The 22,285-nt window shown below is 40.7% G+C and overlaps 1 protein-coding gene across 2 annotated transcripts in view; it reads right to left on the bottom strand.

Moving 5' to 3' along the window:
- fbxl17 (F-box and leucine-rich repeat protein 17) overlaps nucleotides 1-22,285 on the bottom strand; it is a 224,655-nt gene that overhangs the window by 199,076 nt on the left and 3,294 nt on the right. For both annotated transcript variants that reach the window (XM_031727363.2, XM_039621040.1), the window contains exons 4-6: nucleotides 22,087-22,209; nucleotides 21,732-21,989; nucleotides 19,582-19,713 (exon numbers count right to left, since the gene is read on the bottom strand). In XM_031727363.2, the coding sequence (XP_031583223.1) occupies nucleotides 19,582-19,713; nucleotides 21,732-21,989; nucleotides 22,087-22,209 (513 nt within the window). The remainder of the gene's footprint in view (nucleotides 1-19,581; nucleotides 19,714-21,731; nucleotides 21,990-22,086; nucleotides 22,210-22,285) is intronic.

Here is a 22,285-nt window from a genome sequence, read left to right as displayed (position 1 = left end):
CACTTCTTTTTTTGTTTTTTTGCCCTCGACTTGTCCAGTTTCCTTAAAGTTTTTAAGGACACATTGAAGTCCGTGCCAAATTTTCAGCTAATAGCTCTTTGGGAATCACCTTGTTGGTGCAAAAATACTATTTTATGCCTGTCAAACTGTGTTATCTTTGGCATTTTTCATAGATTCAGCTAAAGAAACAGGAACAAATTATGTGTTTTTGTGACAGGTTGCTAGTAACAAAGCGCCTAAAGACACTATTTAAAATTGGTTCTTTGCCAAGTTGTCTGTTATGTGCAGACAAAATATTGCTTCATCCCTTGAGTTAGGTACTTTTCTTGAGCTTGAATGATTCATAGGTCAGCGTTAAGGGGCTTAAACAAAAAACATTCCTCTGAAATTAGTCAGGCACAAGGACTGAACTGAAAATGAGTGAAAAAGCAGCCAAAGTCCAAAGAAAACCTTTAAAAAGACATTCAGAAAGCCTACCGCTCAAAATTACTTAAAAAAAAAAAAATACAAGAACATCCGGCTCCTTGGAAACAAATATAAAGTAATGATGTCTCGAGACTTTTACAAGTAAAAAACAGGAAAGCGTCTCCATACACACGAGCAGACTCAGAAAAAACTTTCCTTAAGGAAAACTGCAGGAAATAAAAAGCCACAAGCGAGCCCGAGGAGAATGCAGTGTAAAATTCATTTGTCCTCACATATGACTAACAGAAAAAAAGATCTCTACATATTTTGTGTGCTGGAATTTCCACTGCATGCTTGTTTCCTGCTAAAGCTATGACTTAAGTAAGGAGGTACGTGATCAAAGAGAAAACATTTTTCTTGCCCTTTTTCAAGGGCAAAATTCAAAATTCAAGATTAGCAAACTAAGTAGAAAATGTGAAAAATAACAGATGACAAGTTGACAAACAGCACATCAAACATGTCTCATCAGACATTAAAGATGAATAGTGAAAATAAGGCTGGAAACAGTGACATTTAAAAACTAAAAAACTATGTTTGCCTTTTCCGTCTATGTTGAATATCTTCTCCTCAGTCTGCTTATAATGGACATCATGAATCCTCTCAACACGAAACCACCCTTTTTTTTCTTTTTTTCGCCTCACACTGAACAATCGCCACATAGGAACACTGTAAAAGAAAGCTAGTCTTGATTGGTCCCTGTGAGACGAGCTCAGTAAACCCTTTCCTGGGGACTACTGGCCCCAAACCCCTTCACAGGATTAGGGTGTGACCTGCAGAAAGGCAGCAGATGAGCAGGGATGGACACACACTGAGCTGCAAAGCCAAAGGAGTCTTGGCAACAGAACATCTAAGCCTTGGAAAAGAAAAAAAAAAGGCCACACCACAAGCCAATATTTCTGTGTCTGTGTCCAATTACCTAGCTGTGTTTTCTCCTGTTTGTAAGGAGGAGGCCTCATATGCCACCTGTTATGTACCCGTTTTTTGGGGGGCATTTTATGCCTTCATTACTGAGCTGACAGCCAAGAAATGGTTGGAAATGAGAGGATTTAGAGATTGTGGAGGACATAACGAAGGTTCTCAACAGGACTCAAATCATGGATGTTGCAGTTCATGGCTGGCACTTTAAATCCCTTTTTTCCCCCTCCTCACGAGGGAGGGAGGGGTTGCGCTCTCTGACGACATAAGCACCTAAAAAGTCAGGAAAACTCTAACAGCTGACAGTAAGAAAGTTAGACTCTGCTCAGAACAGCTGACTTTTAATGTTAAGTTTAAGTTTGTGTATAATCTCTGATGCAGTGTGTGCTGATGGACTCATGCAACTTTCACAAAAACCACAGTTTGACTGCAAGGGCAAACTGTTACCATAACGATGGAGTTTGCAGAACTTTTTTGCAATAAAATGAACCATGAAAAATCGTTCTTAAAGGTACATAATGATGTGTCCTCCAGTATCTGCATATAAACCATTTGCATTTGGTCTAATACCCAACTTTAAAACATGCAAGCAGACTCAACTTCTTTCCTCTGGAAAATAAAGTCAGGACACAACCAGACACCAACAAGGACTCAAAAGAAGCTTTCTTCTGTTGTTAGAGGAAAACTTTGATCAAAGTTATTTCTCCTCATCCATCTCTGACTATCCCGGCCACTCATAAATCATCTTCACTGTGCCAACTGTCAGGCTCGGTCCCTTAGCTGTAAAAAGCTGATTCACCCGCACACGCTCCCGGCGATCTCTACTCTGCTGCCTCTGCACGAAAGACAGAACTAAAAAAAAAAGAAAAACATTCTTCTTTTTGGTTCCAAGCAAGAGTGGTAAATAATCTAAAACGGCTTTGAATATTATTATTATTATTATCCTAATTAGTTTAATTGAATTACTGCCAAAAAAAATCAACAGTTTCATGCCAGCCAGAGTGATTGAATGACGATTTCCAATGAAAGATGTTTGGCCTACACTGTAAATTATCACTTCTCTTTGTAAACTGGCATGCGTGCACCCACAGAGCCCAAGTTAAAGGCTAGTTGACATGAATGAGACAAACCTTTTTAGCCTCTAACTCCCTTGTGGACTAGAGTCATAAAATTATTTGCTTGGCTGCACTGAGTTCTGCCAGAATGTATCTGCAATGCTAATAAACTCCATCGACACTGGCAGGTAATAGCATGCTACTGTAACTTTTCTACATCAGCTCAGCACAGCTCAATCAGCCCCCGCCAGAGGCCTCCTCTCTACGAGTCCCCGCGGCTCAGAATCAGCAACTTTCAATCTCGGTGTGTTAGCACGCAAGAAGACGCAACTGTACATTTGGGATAGGTGATGAGACAAGCAGACCGCACGGCGTGAGAGCGAGAGATCGACAGCGCCCACACTTACACACACTTACTGTCGCACATACAAACACACACACACACACATATACCATCTAATATCAGCTAGGTCCCTGACTCCCTTTAAGAGACCGGAGAGTCGAAGAGGGGGAAATAAATACTCTGCTTTATTACTAGGAGAAAGACGGAGAGGAGAGAGGAGGGGAGGAGGAAAAAAGTAAAACAGAGAGGCAGAATGAGACTGCACACACACACACACACGCACACACACACACACACACACACACACGCACACACACTGAGAGCTATGACTGGCTCTACCTGATCTTGCTGAATCCCATATACAGTAGCAGTGGAGAACTCTTTATTCCTCCAAGTCAGCACACCTCCCTCACCCCGTCCTCTCATATACTGTCAACTGACCAAGTAGACAGAGAGCCGCTGCACACGACATAATACTCTACAAAAATACGGTAACATAATATTACACAGCCCATTATTCGGGTTTGCCATCTCTCACATTATGAGGTAAAGACCTGTTTCATCACACAGGATGGAGCAGTAGAGTGTAAAAGGCTGCCAAGAACAGAATCAGTATTTGACGTTTACAAGTTTACTCTGAACTTTTAATTAGCTGGATTTTAATCGCACAGTGGCAGGATCCTGTGCTTACCATTGGGGAGTCGCTTCACTTTAAGGGTTCTCGAGGTTTTTAATGACTGGGCGCCACTTTAGGGACCCAGTATACGCACAGAAAAATTCACAAACGCTTTTCACTACCATTTGTGATGGGTCTACTAAAGGGGCGGTTATTAGAGTTTTGCAATCATTACTGAGGTGACTGACGCATTTGCTGATATTCCTAGGAAAGTTAAGTCAGCGATGGTGGCTACAATAGTAGGGCCGGCTAATTGATGGCTAATTGAATTAATGCTAGGTTAGCCTTTTTTTTACTTCACTACTTTGCCATAGTAACCAACAACCAGTGGATGAATGACAGGTGTGATACGCGTTTTGCCACGTTTTTTTCAACGTCTGTAACTCCTGAATCATTTGCTCAATTGAAAGAATTCCAACGGCTCCTGAAAGCAGCGACTCTGTGCTTTTCAGTGCTATTAGAGTCATTACGGTAAACCCAGGCACGGTGTCACAGCAGCCCCACAAAGATGAAGGTTGGTTGAGAATGAGTGAGTGTGATGGAGCTCGACAGAAAACAGACCTTTTATCAGGCATATATGTTGTGTTTTTTTAACCATGTTTTATTTTATTCTTTTATTTTTGCTGTTTGCCGTGTTGTTTTCTGTGCTATTTGCAGGGATTTGGATGTGGTGCAGAAAATGAAGTAAAGGATTTAGTACAATATGGCAAGGTAAAAGCAAGGATTGCATGATCCTCTGCTCCTTTTAACATCTCCCAGTTTCTTTTACCATGTGTTATAGATAAAATAAATATGGAGACAAGAATATGCAAATAAGGAGGCGCACTGCTGCCTACTTCCTAACCCAGCCAGTACAACAAATGAAACAGACAGAAACAGTACAGCATACAGCTTCACTTGATTTACTCAAAAAAAATATATATGTATAAAAAAAATTGAGGAAAGATCATTTATGTTACTTTGGAGAAGTGGGGATTACATTAAAAATACAATAATCCAAATATAAATATCATATATTTCCATCTCTCCTCTTTCTGCTATTCTCCCACCACATTCCTTTATATATAACCAAAGTGATTAACCTCAGTATTTCTTCTAGAAAAGCTGTCTGGATCTTTAACAGAAAGGTGCATGAAAGTAAATGGATAGGGTGGGATTCTTATAATATTCCTCTGATGCACCCCTTTAGGAAGCGAGGCTTCCTTTACCTAGTGCTATTCTGAAAATTTCCCCAAGTCCCGGAAGACCCTCTACAGTCAACATGGGCGTCCCCTGGCACATTCTGCCATTGTCCCACAAAGGGAGATCTTTGAAAGGGTATATGCAGTCTGCCTGCTTCTGTGTGTGTGGCGTCTCCAGTTGTGGTAACCCCACACTTCTCTGGCATAGCTCCAAGAGACATGGGAACACAGCAAAGGATTATTCAAGGAGGAGAGGGAGTTAAAGTGGAAGAGGAAGAGATCAATAGAGGAAGGTACAGTAAAGGAGGTAGAGCAAAGAGTTTCCTGACTGCCATTAGCCTGTATGGCACAGACAGAGTCAAAGGGGAGTAATCAGTTTAGGATTACTATTTTATTTTATTTTTTATCAATATAGTTCACTTAAGGCTAGAGGATAAAAACAAAAACAGAAAGAGGGAGAGCTCTGTGATACTGTTAAACATTACAGTACAGGCTCTTTCTACTATGACTAAAAAGCAAAAACTGAAAGCAATGTGAAGGTCAACAACAATTCCTGTTTGGCATCTTAAATCTCTGAACGAAATTACATTCTTTGGCTGAAAAATATTTTAACTAATCCTCTTGTTAAATTCAGCTCAGCAGTTCCTCCACACTCCTGCTCCGGCTCCTCCGTGCACACCTACAGCCATTATCCACCTTTTTTACAGCAGATAGTCTGACTTGTCTTTGTAGGGAAGGCACGGGTGGCATTAATAACATTAACAATGGCTCAGTTCCATTAACTGCACTAATAGGCCACTTCAGTGAGCCAACATGCAAAAATATGAATTATATTAGAAACTGGCTAATATAAAGTGTCATTTTCCAAGAAATTATAGGAGTGATACACCAAAATATGTTTTAGTTAATTGAATTTCACCAGAGCACTGACTACATTTAATCGCATCATAAAAAATAAAAAAAAATACCAGTTGCCGCCAGTATTACCAGTCACCCTCCTGGGTGACACACCTATGGTATCAAAATCCCACATTAGCTCATTCTCGAGGTATCACATTCACAAAGTTTCCAGAAAACTTGATCTCTGACCTTGACCTTCAGGTCGAGGTCACTGAGATTTTTAGTAGAAATGTCGCAAGTTTTTATGAGTGTCCTGTGTCAGCGCTTCTATCCAGGTAACAGATTACAGATTACTGATATCCATCCAAAACCAGCAGCCAATGAAAACATGAATTTTTATCAGAATATAAGCAAAGGTTTTGTATTTTTTCTAGGATTGCACATTTAACCGAATTTTAACCTCAAATCATGATTTTGGCTTCCCACAATATAATGAAAATGATCGAGCAATGCAGGCAATCTGTGCTCCGCCATGAGAGCTCAAAGTAAAAGCAACTCGAGAGCTTTCTGACTAGAACGCCTGACCACATGTGCCAATCACAGCTCATGCCTGCACCATGCAGCTTGAAGTTTCTGTACCAGCAACAGACCGCTTCTTCCAACAAGCCAATCCAAATCCACTGTTTGGAAACACTTAAGATTTAGTGCAAGTGATGTTAAGTAAGACAAAATAATATGCACAGAGTGCTGTATAGTTGTGTTTTTGCCACAAAGAAACACAACATCTGAAAATAAACCACAAATTGCTTTATAATGAAGATCAAGAAAAGCAGAGTAATGGTTGCTAATGTGAATCACTCAACATCAAGTCTGTGCAGCATATGGGTACGTCTTCAAGCTCACAAAGGCCCGCTGACTGTGACTTTGTGAAAACGATACACTGGACAAAAGACACGTTATCACCTCGCAAAATTATTCTTCCAAAGGGACAATAAGTTTTTTTTTAATCTATATATAAACATTGAATTATAATATATATGTATATATTTTTTATTCTTCTTAAACAAGGTGAATAAAGAGGATCAGTTTTATTTCGCTGCAAAAATTTGTACATCGGCACGAACCACGGCAAGCTCTTACTCATTCTCTCACTTTAACACATGGACAGACTGACTTCCACTCATTCACTTGTCTTCCAACCAGGCTCAGTTCTCCTCTCCTCTACCTCCCACCACAGTGACCTTCACCTGTCACACAGACTTCATATTTACAGCCACTACGGCCCATCTGCCTGCACTCAGCCCCGACTGTCAATCAGCGGCAAGCCGCCTCCACCCTCTGACAATCCATCACAGGCCAAAAGCACCAGACCACAACATCCGGTATAAACACCAACATCAACAACAAGTGATCCAGCACATGATGGCCGGATGCTACTTTTGACAAACTGACAAACGTGTTCAAAGTTAAGGAATTGATCAGTGGTTTATACACACTTCATTTTACAGAAGCGATGTTTCCCTTAAGTTTTGATTTTAGCTTTTAATAATCGTGTCTGTGCTGTGTTTTCAATAACGGAGCCTCCATGTGCACAACTGTCTACATGCATCATCAAACAGGATTAAGAAATGAAAATATATTTAACATGAGCTTCCACCAGAGAACATAACATTACACAAGATAATTTCAGCCGACTACTGAGGAGCAGTTGCAGTATAATCAAAAAGAACTAATGAAAACAGTCAGCTTCTGAACGCTGCATACCACCCGTTGTCTACCGTTTCATTAAATGCAGCTTAAAGTGTCTTTTTCTTTTTTAATTATAAAAGTGATGAAGAACAGATGTGGAAAATGAACACCCACACCTTCAGCAGTTCTTTGCCTTTGAACACTTTGTCTAAAAGGATGCGGTGTGCGGTGTTCCAGTTGTGTGCGTTCACTTCTGATTAGTCATTATGTTAGGCCAGTCCCAGTATAGAAAGGTCAGACGCAAATTCATTTTGTGCAGACACACAAGTGAACACACCTATGTTCCTAGTAATAGCTCATATTTCCATTTCCATCCCTTCACCACTGTCTAAAAATGTGGGGCAAAAGCTCCAGGTAGCACCGCACGCTCACACCCCCAACCCCGCCAAGTAATAGTGCCCGGGTAGAGGGCCACTGGATTCAGCATTCTGAATCTCAATGACAACCACACATCCACAGGGATTTATCTAAATGCAAATCAGCTGCCGTCACTCAACAACACACGCATAATTTACTTTGTATGTCCTAAAATACATGAGGCAGAAGTGTACAGCCGAGCAGCCCATCAGCTCTGCCTTCTCTTTCATCGGTGCCCTCTGGAGTGCACTCATTTTCACCAAATTCACTTTTAATTGAGAGCTAATTTAACCAAGGCAAATTCACGCTGGAGGTAGAACGGAGAGGAGCCGAGGAGTGTAGCAAAGGGAGATAAATAAAGAGGGGGGAAAAGAAGCGGTAAAGCGGGATTTAGAGTGGCAGGTGACAATAAAATCTGCTGCTTGTGTCACTCTCACTCTCAAAGGACAGAAGCACTTTGACAAGGAAAAAAGGGTGAAAAGCAGGAAGAAATATGAGGAAGAAATGGGGTAGAATCTGTCACACACTTAATTTGTTTCCCAGCAGAAAAAAAAGAAGAGAAAAGTTTCCAATAACAGGAAAAGCTCTGTGGATATTCTGACGACGGAGTACTCGTAAGGCAAAAACAGCTTCTCAAAGTTGTGTTTTCACTAGAGGCGCAACTACAGAAGTCAAACTCTGTAACTCTATTCACCTCAGTCACCAGTGCGTCCCAGTTACAAAGCTGACATGAAGCACTATACAAGGATGTCTACAGAGCACCAAGGCCTTGTGACCTGTAACGTAAATCATGGTGTAAAGTGATCTATGTTCCAAAGGTTATCTGGGGTCTTGACGATGGGAAAACAACCTCCCTGACGCTGCTCGATGCTTTCTCCACTTCTACACAGCTGTTAATTAGCCAAGCTAAGTGCACCATTAATCGATTGTTTGTCTCTATGCTATATCTCATAACACTGTTGCACTCTGGCAATGGCAGGAGAAGAAATGTGAGGTTCAAGAAGTCACACTTTTCCGCTGGTGAAATACTGGTGCCGGGGAGACAGGAAGCAGAGAGTAACAGAGCCTTCACAAACACAGGAGTGGGAGGCATTCTGATGGGACTGAAAAGAGTTTAACAATATTGAAATCGATTGCATAAACACTCTGAGCAAGTGGAAAAAGAGTTGAGAGCAAAAGAAAACACATTTGTTATGTGCTTAAATCAAGAACTTTAACAAAGCCACAACCTTATCAGCAAAAGAAACGCACATGACATTTTCTGAAGCGCAAAAGATGGGCTCCTGTGAAGTTCACAAGTCTAAAGAGACAAGAGTGGAACATTTTTAAGTCAAAGAAAAATAAGACTGAAGGTAGAAGTAAACAGAGAGCGAAAGATGCTCCCACTGGTGCAACAAAACATGGCAAGCAATAAAGACACGACATAGTGCTTTTTGTTCAGGCACTTTCTTAGACCGTAGACACACACACACAAAAGTAGAAACAAAAGGAATTCACTACAATGAACATCAAGTAGCATCTCAACAGGTGGCAAGCATGCTGCTCAAGTGACAGCTATTTAAAACCTGCTTAGCTGTTAAGCTGACTGAATCACTAACAGGCGTAGTCATACGGTGCAGACTCGGGAGAAAATGCACGTCAAGATTGTGAAATTGAGACGCAACGTGGGACGAATATTTGTATATTAATTTTTCAATCACCCACAGTTTGGTACTTCCATTTGGATTCACTTAGAAGAAGGCAGGGTTCAAACAGAGAAGACTGATTAAGACAGAAGTTTGAAAAATGTCAACAATTTCTAGGGGAGCTGCTTCAGTCATTTCTGGAAACCTGCAAGTCTTTGATTTCTACTGACACCGATGATACAGAAACAAATAAGTATCACATAGCAAGTAGTTGCTTGTTGCAGTTGTACTTTTTTTAGACTATATAAAAGAATAAGTACTTTCAGGATAAGTGCTTTCTGACAGTTGTTTAGGCCCATCTAACAGCAATCCACCAATTCTGATATTTGATAAACTATAAAGGACACTTGAGAGCTCTTTAAACTCGTAAAAAAAAAGAAGAAGAAAAAAACAGCAAGAACAACACAAATGCTGTAAATATAAAGTTTCACAGGACTGGGGTACTTCCTGTCAAACCAACACTTCTGAAAGTCCATCACAAGAGGGAGCCCACCAGTTAAAAACTGGTCAAGTGTTACCATAGTGACAGCAAAGCTTGTACTTTGTGAGTCGAGTCAAAGAGTACGGTCCAAATAACTGCCTTGTATCTGCTTTTCCTAATCGCTTTTCCTTGACCTTGTGGAAAGCATCATGAGGGCAAGGTGTGAAGAAGAATTTGATGGTCTGCTGTGTTTCACTTCACCACAGAAGCGTGCTGTTTCGTGTAGGTCATAATAACGAGAACCACCAGTGAAGCATTTTATTCCTAAAGCTGAAATTTTAAAGAAAAGACAACATGTATCCAGTACAAAGAAATAAATCTTTTTTTCCTGGTGGAGAGATGATTGTGTGTAACTCAGTGTTTCCTCCACCTTTTTGAGGATTTCTATGACCGAACAAAAATTCCCTTCATCCATAACTTATCCCAGCTGACCTGCAGTAAAATTCATGATATTCCTAAAGGCTGGCCATATAACAATGAACATTACCGATACTAACCGAACAACAGCAAACCTTAAATGCACTTTGATCATAAAGTTGATTTAGAAAGCTTATATAAATCTGCTTTCTTCATGCAAGGCAACACCTCGACAAGAGGCAGATTTTATTATAGCAGCGTAATGTTCAGAGTTCAGCTGTGGGTTTAACAGCCTGATGCTGAAAATTCAAAACATATCAGCATGTTATGGAAATGGAAAACTGGTCGGAGGGTGCGGCGCTATGAATTATGGGATAGAATTATCTCCTTTTCCTTTCATAAAGGATGGTCCAGCTTATCCTATGCTAAAGGAGGCAAGAAAGGAAGCACCGAAGTACCTTTCATTATTATATTTAGAGAACTCAAACAGCTCTTATTGCAGATACTTTTAGGTAACCCTCCCCCCAAATTAGGAACCTTCCCCCCCAAAAAAATTAAAAAAAAATTAAGTTTTATTTATCTGGTACCAACTCGCAGCAACAGTCACCTCAAGGTGTTTCATACTGGAAATTAAAAACCCAATATTTGAAAGAAAACACAACCAATCAGACCATCCTCCAGAAGTAAGCACCCTGTGACGGCGGGGAGGACGAACTCCCCCTTAACAGGAAGAAACCTCTGGCAGAACCAGGCTAAGGGAGGGGCAGCCATCTGCCACGCCCAGTTGGGATGTTGGTGGAAAGAAAAGACAAAAAAGGAGAGCAGAGAGAGACAAGGACAAAGCACAAACTATGAGCGAGAGAACACAAAATTTAATGATATGCAGTAAACTTAATGACATGCAATAGAGTAAAGAAGAAACGCTCCGTGCATTATGGGAGGTAGCCTGCGCTTATACTAGTATACCTAAGAAATCGTTGATCCAGCCCCGACTATAAACTTTATCAAAAAGGAATACTATAAGGTCTTCAGGTACCTGAAATGTGCTAGTGTATGTGCTCCCTTCCTTTTTGTTGTGGTCCAAGCCATTTAAGTACATTTGTCTATTAAATCAAGAGCTATGCAAACAGATACAAAGCAAAAGTATAGGTCTGTGGTTTGTTTGATTTTTTTCCTGATGTCAGATTTCTACAACAATACAAACTCCAAGCCTTCAGACATGCCTCTTAGAGACTAACACTAAAAATGTAAAAAAAAATAAAATAAAAAAGGATTCTAATGTATTTCAGCCAGCATTCCTTAGCCAGGTTGTCCTTGAAAAGATGGTCGAGCTGCAGTGAAACAGAAGCTAACATAAAGCTGTATGTGAGAGATGGACAGAAAAATTATGAGAAGACAGAGGGAAGCACTGTGCAGCGAGCAAATAGAGACGGAGCGGGCAGTGGAGAGGGAAAAAAAATCATTTTCAAAGAGGAGTGACAGCACAATAGAGGAACAAAGAAATGTACAAGAGTGGACGTACTTTAGAGGCTGAGAGCGGTGGACCAAAAACAGACAAACAGAAACTGTACAGGTGAGGGAATCCCAATTACAGCGTGACCTCGTTAACCCCAGAGGCTCGTTAGAGTCTTGTTAGAGAAGCATTCTCCAGGCCCATCTTCTGTCACACCTTCATTAAGTCCATCGACCCACTGTGCTTATTAAACACATTCATTACCCCAAGTATTGAACCGCTGCCGCGATCACCGGCCCCAAATGCATCACAGCGGGAGGTAAAGGAAGACGTCTGGTGGAGGGCGAGATAGTAGATGAGGGGGGAGGAGGATGGATCATGCACATAAATAGACAGATAAACCACAACATCTATAAATGGTCCTACGGATGGCTTTGTGCTTCCTATCACTAATGAAGTCAGCATTTAGAGCGAGTTTGGTCTCTTAAAGACAGATGGCAGCAGGAGAGGGCAACAGAGGGGAAGTGCAATTGAGAGGGAGCGCATGCCTTGTTTGAGAGGAGAGTGATGAGATAAGTAACAGGACCACACGCGTGCACGGAGGGTACAAAGTTTGAAATAAGGCAGGTAGACTTTGTCCAAGTCTCTGCTGTGCTACACATCTGTCTTTTCTCCATAAACAGGACAGAAGCGAATCCCAGAGGAGGGCTATTCATCACGATGCACACACAAACTAGTTCACAGGCTAAAGACGAGGCCTCCGTCCCGACGTCGGGCTCTGGCTTTAAATGATGACATCATTTCTGCCCTTCTCAAACAAAAGGAAAACTCATCATCTGAGAGAAGGAGAGAGGGGAGGAAGAGAGAGAGTGCAAAGAGATTAAGAAGAGTAAAGGCATGAGCGAGGTGTCGGAAAGGGCCATGAATCATAGTGACATCCCTGGCTGGGTGTCAGAAGCTGCTGCTGTCTGGGGCTGGATAAACAGAGGGCCTCTAAAGCAATGCTCTTTAAACACCGGCCAGGTCAAAGCCCAGTGCTGGCCCTCTGGAAAACTGAAACGGGTGCCAATTTTACTGATGGTCAAAAACTTACCGGCTACAGTGTTGCCATAACCTTTCCAACTTGCTGCTGTCCGTTAGGGCCAGATCAACCACCAAAAAATAAATCTGTGAGTTACCACAGTTTGACTTTCACACAGGTCACCAAGTGGCTAGACTGAATTAAAACTGAAAGTTAACATAATTAAACTAACGATAAAATGCATTTCAGTTAGAGGAAAAAGACTCTTCATTCACTCTACGGTGATAAAACGTTGTTTTCGTTGACAGATTATTTTGGTCATGCTCATATTATACCACTCAGCTTCATCCAATATAAGTATTCCTTTTTCAGATTCATATTTGGGGAAAAAAAGTGTCAGCTTTTAAAATCTTACAACATTGAGTTATTAGCCTAGGGGCAGGACAAATTTTTCACAGCCTGAGCACTCACCACCCAGTAACAAAATAAAAAATGAAATTAAATGCGGGTTTCATCTCAGCTTTACCCCCCGCCTCCGACTGCAGTCCGTCCATGTGCTCAGCCAGAGTAAGCAAAGGAGAGAAAATGAATCGAAATGGAAGTCAGACCCACATTAACATTCTTCAGTGCTTTTTCTGGTACTCCAGTAGCTGCGGGCGAATGCTTGATAACGTCATGGAGATGAGCGCTGCTACAACATCTCCACTACTTGGAGATTATGTATTACCACTGCAAAGGCCATTCAGAGTTTCTCGCTACAGGTGAGAAAATGCTTATTTTCATTTCAATAAAATTCAAATTCTGACATGAATTATGTGACATCGGAAAGGACGCAAAGGCCACAAAAACTCATCAGCCATTCTACACACGCGTCCTCGTGCAGGAAAATATTACAGCCTCACTACCAACAGGTTACACGACATGATTCTTCTCCAAATCAGACTCGATAAATGACTTCTCTGGAGTAGGTAAACAGAAAATGTGTGTGACTTTAATACTTATTCAGATGTTCAAGTTTCTGAAAACACCTTTTCGTTTTTTTATGTGCAGTCTTAAGTACTAGAGGAAAAGAAACTCACTCGCTGCTCACTCACTGTCGTATTACTGCTCTTATCCAGTCCTACTACACCCTCTGCAGTTGAAAACCAGGCAAATCAAACAAGATCAAACTGGTTTCTCTGCAACCGTCTACCGTGCACTTGTGAGGGCAGTTTGCAAGCTCTGCAAAAGATACAGGTTCATTCTTTTATTTTATTGTTAAAGGGACGATATTCTCATAAATCGAAGTAAAAAGCAACCTTGATAATGAACACATTCAAAAAATGTTAATGCTTTCACTGCTGATGTGTTCAAAACCCTTTGTTTAAAACAAATGAGCATAAGTTAAAGCTCTGTGTTGGCACGCCTTGGAACACACTTATATAAGCCGACATATAAATGAAGTAAAATGTAAAAATGATTTTGACTCTTGCTCCTGCTGGTAAAAACTCATTTACTTCCATCGTTACATGAATGTAGATATTACTAGCACAGGTTAGCTGCCCTGCCAAAAAAAATATCTGATTCATAGCCGGTGTCATTTTTTGGCATTCTGTCACTGTTCAGCAGTATAAAGTCAGCTGTGCGGCCCGTCCCACTTCTCCATTATAATGTGAGTCATTCACTTGACTTTGTTTTCTTTCCACAAGGTTAATACTTTTAACATTTCCATGAGCCACTCGGGGAATCCTAGAGAGCATCCTGCCACACCAAAGTGTTTTTCGTCTTTTTCACAAAGTAATTTAGACTGTGTTATTGATAGGCTGTGGGACACACACACACACACACACACACACACACACACACACAAAAGAATGTTGATCCTGACTCTTTTACCGCAGTAACTAATATTGAAAAGAAAACACGGCAGCAAGGTGAAATATCGCTTTGGAGGAAAGTTCACAGACATTTTGAAAAACGTTTTCACTTTCTTCTTTTCAAAACTTGTTTTGTTCTTGGGCAGACAGCAGAGGGAACATATCGACGAAGTCTGCGTCTGAGTGCAGCCGGCTGTTCGAGTTAAAGTCAGTGCTCATTAATGCATCTGATTACGCTTTAGGCAAAGGCCGAACGGCAAAAAAAAGCCGCACACACATACAGAGCGTCTTTGTGGGGTCACAGATCAATACAAATGCACTTCAAAAGAGGAAAGAGGAAGATATGCGAGAGAGAGGAATCCGCTGTTAACATAGACCACATGATGAGAATGTAAACAATAATAATAATGAGAGGAGTGAATAAATCACAGTTTATTTTCTTACAATAAACAAGCCTCTTAGCTTCTTCCAAATGAGTCTGCAACTTTCAATTATTTATAGTGTTTTATTGTTTCTACTATTGATCATTTAACAATTTCAGTCACCAATTTGTCTGTTGTTCAGATGATTTGTGCTGATCATTTTGTCAGCTGCTGTTTTCCACCGTTTAAACAACAAGCTCAAGACAAATATACGGTTTATCGTTGAGTCTATGGAAACCATGTTACTGATGAAAATGCAGCACTTTTATCTTTGAGGTGTGAAAAAAGGCAAACGCCAAGTTTTGAAAAGACTTGAAATTTTCCATTGTTTATGTCAGAGTTGTTGAATATCCCAGTAAAACAAGGACTCGGGAAATAAAATATAACATTAAGGAAAAAATGTGTTGACTTTATGTTTGCGTACCGTGTCCTTCACCCTCAACAGCTGGGACAGGCTCCACTATCCCAGATTGTCGACCTTGAATTGAAAAAGTGGAAAAGGATGGACGGATGGATGGACAAATGTAATGCAAAAAACAACAACACAATAAAAAATAATTGCTATCAGTATCTGCTATCAGAAAACATTGGCATGTCTCAGGATCCTAAAGCATGGAAACTCTGACTGGGAGCAGATACCCTACCCCCACCTCCCACTCTGATGGACATAATCCAGTGCTATTAGCAACTAAACTGACTTAATACATTCGACAACATCTGACATTCAACATCCTGAAAAGTCTAAATGGCCATCTACAAAGACTGGAGGGGATTGCGGAGATGGACACCATATTGTTTATGCATGTGTAATGCTGTGTTTATGCGACTGGTCAGAGTGGTTCTATTTATCTCTAATCACAGTGCAATATGTGGAAGAAAAAAGTTTCCAAAGGAGACTCCAGTGCAGATGGCAGCTATTCAAGTCACCCACCGCTCCCGAGTGTATGTGTGTCACTGCCACCATCTGAAATATTCCTCTCTGTGTTTTTGTGCGATGTGTGTTGGTTCATGTCAAAAGGTCTATCCCATAATAACTGACAGCTATCATTATCACTTCCTTTCTCTTTGCTCTCCCTCTAATCCAGCTAATTAAATCTGCTAATGTCAATATACATTTTAATCTGCAATCATGTTTGATTGGACCTGTGGTGCCTCACTGTCAGTCCTCCTGCCAGCGAAAACCCAACTACTGACAAGCTTGACAGCCAGCCAATCAGAACGGGAGATGAGCCCTCCTCCACTGACCTAAGGCCAAGAAACACCATTCACACTGACAGTTCATCTTTTTCCAGTGTTTCACAAAGTCCCACAGACAAATACATCCCTTCCTTCCCAAATATCCACAAGAGAGGGCTAAAAAAACCTGTCGAAAAAGGAAAAAGGGGAGGAGGAAAAAAAAAAAAACAAGGGAGAAAAGCTCTGATTGTACATGCAGAGTGGTAATTACAACTAAATTGAGGGCACATGGTAATCTATGTTAGGTCATCTCTAATTCCACTTACATTTCCACATTTTGGACTAATTAAAACCGTTAATAATCAGAGCCTGTGCGCGTAAGCGAGAGGGGGGGAGAGGGAAAACGAGAAAGAGGGAGAGAGGGAGAGAGAGAGAGTGCATTTTCAGACGCGGCATCTTTGAGATGAACCAGAGGAAGAATGTCCCCGTCACACTGCAGGAAAATTAAGTGCACACGCTTTGATTTTAACAAGACACGAGAGTAGATAACGTTTTGGGGGGTTTCCGTTTAAAGACACGGGAAAAAGAGAGTGAGGAAAAGTGCTTCTCTAGCAAAAATGTTTCCAGATTATAACGTGTTTAATTGAAAGGTACACTGGAGCAAAGTTGGAAAGAAGGGTGATGAGGGGTTTTCGCAACTTCTGTTTTGTCCACTGGTTGGTCTATAAAACTGACAGAACTCAGAGTTAAACTTTCAGGGCTGCCTCTCCCCCCCTACGGCAAACTGGAGTGAGTCGGGGAAAAGGGGAATTTGCTATTCTCCCAGTCTTTGCCCTTCGAGGTGCTGAAAGAGAACAGAATATGAATGGGAAGCGAGGGAGAAAACACTTCAGAAGATGAAAACAAGCCTTGAAAGCCAACTGCTGCAATAATACCAACTCCGGCATAAATAGTGGATGAACGCCAATAAAGAATGCAGGGTGGATGTCAAAAGAAGAGGGGCACAGACACACCACAGTCACCTGCTTTTCACACAACGCTCTTAGCCCAGGGTTATCCATAGCCCTGGGCTGATTTGGCCCCGAGCTAACAAGCAATGAAAGCGAAAGCTCCAGTTTGTCAACCGTAAACAAAATTTGGAGACACTACTGAGCTTAAAAGGCATCCTCGGGATTACATTAGCAACTTTAAACTGTCATTATCATAGGGAAGGGCACACTGCTTCAGTATGATAATCAGGGTATGAAATTACATACATATCTCCCTTTCTTTTTTTAAATTAAGAAAAATCTAACCAAAAGTGTCCAGATATTACTACCAAGATTTTGCAAAAATACTGTGTATATTATAGCAATGTTACAACTAATGCTGCTAAAAAAAAAGAGAGTCCTTCAAGTTGCACAAGCTTATTCAGAGAGGTTTCACATCCCTCCCTCCAAAAAACTTCTTGAACCATCACCAGAGCTTGATATGGTCTTAACACAGAGAAAACGAACCCTTCAGCATGGCAGTAAAACCACAATCATGGCAAAAAGGAAAGCAAGACAGAAAGAAAAAAAATGTACGTGGGTGTGCACATGACAAAGAAAAAGTTAAGAGGGCGAGTGAACAGACCACACAGCAACATCCTGCAGCAATTTAATTATTCCATTTTGGAGGAGGAGGAGGAGAAAGAGAGAAAAGATCAGAGTGAGTGAAAGGCTCATCCTCATCTGTGATTGATTAGGACAGACAGAAACTCACACACGCACATTAACACACAACAGAAGCCAGCACAAGAAGAGAAGAGGAGAAGTTTTACAAAGTAGTCTTAAGAGGCTTTCACTACACTCCCATGATTTTTGCAATTTATAGCACACTAAAACCCCAAAAAGCCCATCTCAGCACTGTTTCCTGAATCAATTCATGTAGTGAAGACGGGCTGAGCCCACACAACATTTCCGCAAAAGTTCAGTCTTTCATTTTTTTGTATAAACCTTTCAGAAAAACCTTTTTCCAAGCGGCCTCAAACCTTTTAGTGTGTCCATGACTTGTAGACTTCAGTATGAAACAATATCTTTGGCGTACAACAGCTTGAGACACCTTTTATATTCTTTAGGGTTGAAGAAACTTATCAAAAAGAGACATCAATAAGTGTTTGTGCATAATTCTGACTCGTTTAAAGATTGCAATTCTAAACCATTTTACCACAGAACAACATAATCAGTTTTCTTCATATCTGAGAGACTGGAGCAGAGACCCTTAGGTAGCCTTTAAGCTGTCAGAAAGAATAAGTGCTTTCTGGGTCGTCTTAACTCCTGGCAAAGTTAACGACAATTTTAGGCCAAGCAACCAGAGCGACTAGACATAACAATTCCCATATAAGCTCAGCCCATTTCTCTCTGCCCTAATGACAGGAAGCTAAAATAACTTCAGCGCCTTCACGTCTGAAAAATGACCATCTGAAATTGATACTGCTCCTCTGAAACGTTATAAGAAGCAATATTAATTTCTCACCTAGTGGTAATCGCTAATTTGATATACTATTAAGATGATGAATGGGATTTTAACAAACTGAGCTATTGTTAAAAACTTAAAGTAGACCAATCCATCAAGGTCACGATTATTCATGGACTCCAAAGAAATATTAGCGGGAAAAAGGTGAAACCATTAGTGAAACAAGAGCGATGGAGATAACGGGGGGACAGGCACAGACAAGCCAAATAATTTAAAGAATAAATTTTTTTTTTAAACATAAATATTAACAATATGGTTTAAGAAAAAACATCTGTACTGGTAGAATTGCACAAATCATCATCTGACTATGAGGGGAAAGCAGCTGGAAGGTTGTTTGAAGTAATTAGAAAAAAGCGACATCTAGTGGTGGTTTGTCACTTAATATTGCAGATGGTGTTTTCATCATAAGACAAGATGGCATGCCAACAACTGAGCTTTCTAAGGTCGCACTAAGTTAAAAACATTATATAAAACAAAATCAACTTTTATAGAGAATAGGCCATAAAGCGATTGAAAGGTTAGTTATCAAACATATAATGTGTGCATGAATCATGCATACTGATAAAGATATTTTCCCTTCTTTAAAGAATCTGATGAGATTACCATATAGCAACAAGACAGACACTTGCAGCAAACTTTCATTGTGCCTTGCTATTTGCAGATTTGAGCTGTGTATTTAAAAAAAACTACGATAAGGAGCACCTGCAAATGTTTGCCAGCCAAGCTTGAGTGAAAAAAGGAATATACTGAAGGACAGAAATGAATAAGTCTGTGTATCATTATAGATAGTGTCTAGCAAACCTTCAAGATATTGACGTACTTATTGGAAGAAGGCATACTGAGTGGGCTATAATAATGCATGACTTCTTAGCCTTAACCAACAGTAGAAAAAAAATGCAGGAGACAAAGCAACAGTGCTACTCTGTGTAGAGCCCATACAAGATGAATGCAAAGAGCCAAAGAGCACACCTGTAAGAGAAGATATCCAAGAGCATACCAAGAGTGAGAGAAAAGGGACAGTGCTGAGTATGACACCAGAAGCTGGAAACTGACCATTTTGTTCTCTTGCAAGTAGAGTCTCTGCAGTTTAGGGCATCCTCTCGCCAAGGCCATGATGCCGTCATCTGAGATACCGTAGCACTGACCCAAGTGGATGTCTTTCAGCTCACCGCAGTGCTCCCCCAGCTGAGGTAAAAAACAAAACAAAACGGAGAGGTAAAGAAGATAATTCTCAAAATCTTCACTAAGCTGATATGACTGGAGTATGTGTTTGCTTATTTAAACTAGGGATTCATATCTACTGGACCTCGTTCACAAACAATATGTACACAAATCTGCAAATAAACCAAGCGAACGAACGCTCCAATCCCAAATCTGTCAGTCCCCATTGTTTTCTTTCCTGAATTTGTTTGCACTCTACGATGAACATGCATACGTGACGAAATGATGAAGGTTTGGCTGTCTTGAAAATGTAAACACACAATTTTAAACTTTATATTACTACTAATGCTGCTGCTGATTATAAGTTTCTTTTTAGTGATTATTTTTTCAAAACCGCTTAAGAACAAAAGTGCTTAGAATTAGAATAAAATACACAATAAACTCTGAGATTACAAGCCAAGAAACGAAAATACAGAGTATAAAAAGGCACAGGTTTTAAGCTTTTTAAAAAAAAAACATATTCTAATAGACATTATCTTATCTTATCTCTAGGGATGGGTATCGAAACCCGGTTCTTGTTGAGAACCGGTTCCCCCACTTTCAATTCCTTGGAATTGTTTGCCATTTTTTGTAAACGATTCCCTTATCGATTGCAGTCGCCCCGAATGACGTCACCACGTTGCGGAGCATCATTTACCTGGCAGGAAACACGGCGCCTAAGCGGCTCAAACACTCAAAAGTTTGGTTATACTTTATGAGAACGGATGACAACAGGGCAACTTGCAATACTTGCAAAGTAGATATTTCATTTAAGGGAGGAAACACTACGAATATGCAAAATGATTTGCTCACAAAACACGCGATAACCTTAAATGAATGTCGTTTTTTTAATTCCGCTCCGGACTCGTGAATCTCAACCCAGCAGCAGCGGTAATGTTTGCACGTCCTCTCCCCTTAATGCGGCAGGTAAATAATCAACTAACAGTGCATATTATGTTAGTGCGATCTGCCTTATTACAAAACCTGCCATTACTGTGCGCTGCATTTAGGTGACCATGATGAGACAGACAGAGTCTGGCTGGCTCAGATGCTGGCAGTTCTCGCTGCAGTCTACCGTTAGCGTCTCCTTTCAGGCCAGGGTAGACGAATGTCACCGAGCAGTGACTAAGTTTGTGGTCAAAGGCTTGCACCCATTTGCCCCGATTTTCGGTAAGTGAATGTGTTTAATTGTAGGCAGGGACATTACTGGATATTCTTGTGTAATTGCTACAGAATAATTTATGTTATACTTTGTTATTGCTACAGAAGAATATTTATTTTATTATTTTACATTTACAATTTTTTTTCCTGGGGACCCTGTGACACCCCATTGAAGAGCCGTAGGCTGTGGATCTCTTAAGGTCTCACTGTTGGGTTTGTAAGGCCATGTTACTCCTAAATTTCTAACTTGTTCAAAGAGAAGATATAAAACAAAGTTCTAAGCTAATCGACCTGTGTGTTCTCCTTTTTTAAAAAATAAGAATCGATAAGAGAATCGATAAAGAATCGAATCGTTAAACAGAATCGAAAATGGAATCGGAATCGTGAAAATCTTATCAATACCCATCCCTACTTATCTCTCTCTTAAAAATGGCTTCCTTTCCTGTTGGATGTCATCAGTTAAAGTCTAATTTCTTGGCACTATCCCACAGATGCTGAAGAATAATTGCTGTGAGTTACTCATCTTGGGCTGACAGATCCTTGTCCTCCACCTGCTTTCTTCTTTTTGTTATGCTCTGGTTGTCTTTTTTTTTCCCGTTTCAAGTTTGATGTCAAATTGTTTCTTTTGACTTGAACGACAGTGTTTTTCTAAAATGAAACCGTTTTTAGCATCTCTTTTTTTATATATATAAATGTGTTAACTTAAATAAATAACGGGTACGCAGCAGTATGCTGATTGCAGCACTAACATATACACGGTGGTAAGAACAAAACTGGCTGGTGCGCACGTATCATAAGTGAATGAGGCCCATTGTGCGTCTACCCCAGTTCTGAATCCACACCTTTTTCAATGCTGCATCTGTCAGTTTGTCCTGGTTGCCCACATGCACCTTCACCAGAAGAGGGCAGTGTGTAGCCAAAGCGCACAAAGAAATGTCACCCAGCTGCTTGCAGCGGTAGGCGGTATATTTCTGCAAGCCAGGACACTGTGAAGCCAGGGAGGACACGCCGTGGTCATGAACCGCCCTGCAATCCGAGATGTTAATCTCTGTCACATTCTGCCTACGAGAAGCTATTTTCACCAGAAGATCGTCATTTACCTGGAGAGCAAGATAACATAAAAAGACACAATAATCAGCACAGAAATCAAAGTTTCCTGTTCTTTCTGACTTTATTGTAGACAACTGTGTCTCTTACTTGTTGTAGGCCACTGAGGTCAATTTGCTTCCAGAACTGGAAGTCCAAGCAGAGGTCCCTCCAGTACTTACAAACCAGAGAGGCACAAAGACAGCGCTCCTTTACTGTCAGGTGAGACAGCACCTGTGAGGGAAAAAAAAGGGTGTTTTCAGTCCCTTAAAAGCCATCAGACAACAATTCAAAGTTTTCCAGTGTCTTT

Source organism: Oreochromis aureus, linkage group 12, assembly GCF_013358895.1.
Source record: "Oreochromis aureus strain Israel breed Guangdong linkage group 12, ZZ_aureus, whole genome shotgun sequence".
NCBI classification, from domain to species: domain Eukaryota; kingdom Metazoa; phylum Chordata; class Actinopteri; order Cichliformes; family Cichlidae; genus Oreochromis; species Oreochromis aureus.
Note: the sequence above shows the minus strand (reverse complement) of the source record. Positions and strands in the feature narration are given on the sequence as shown.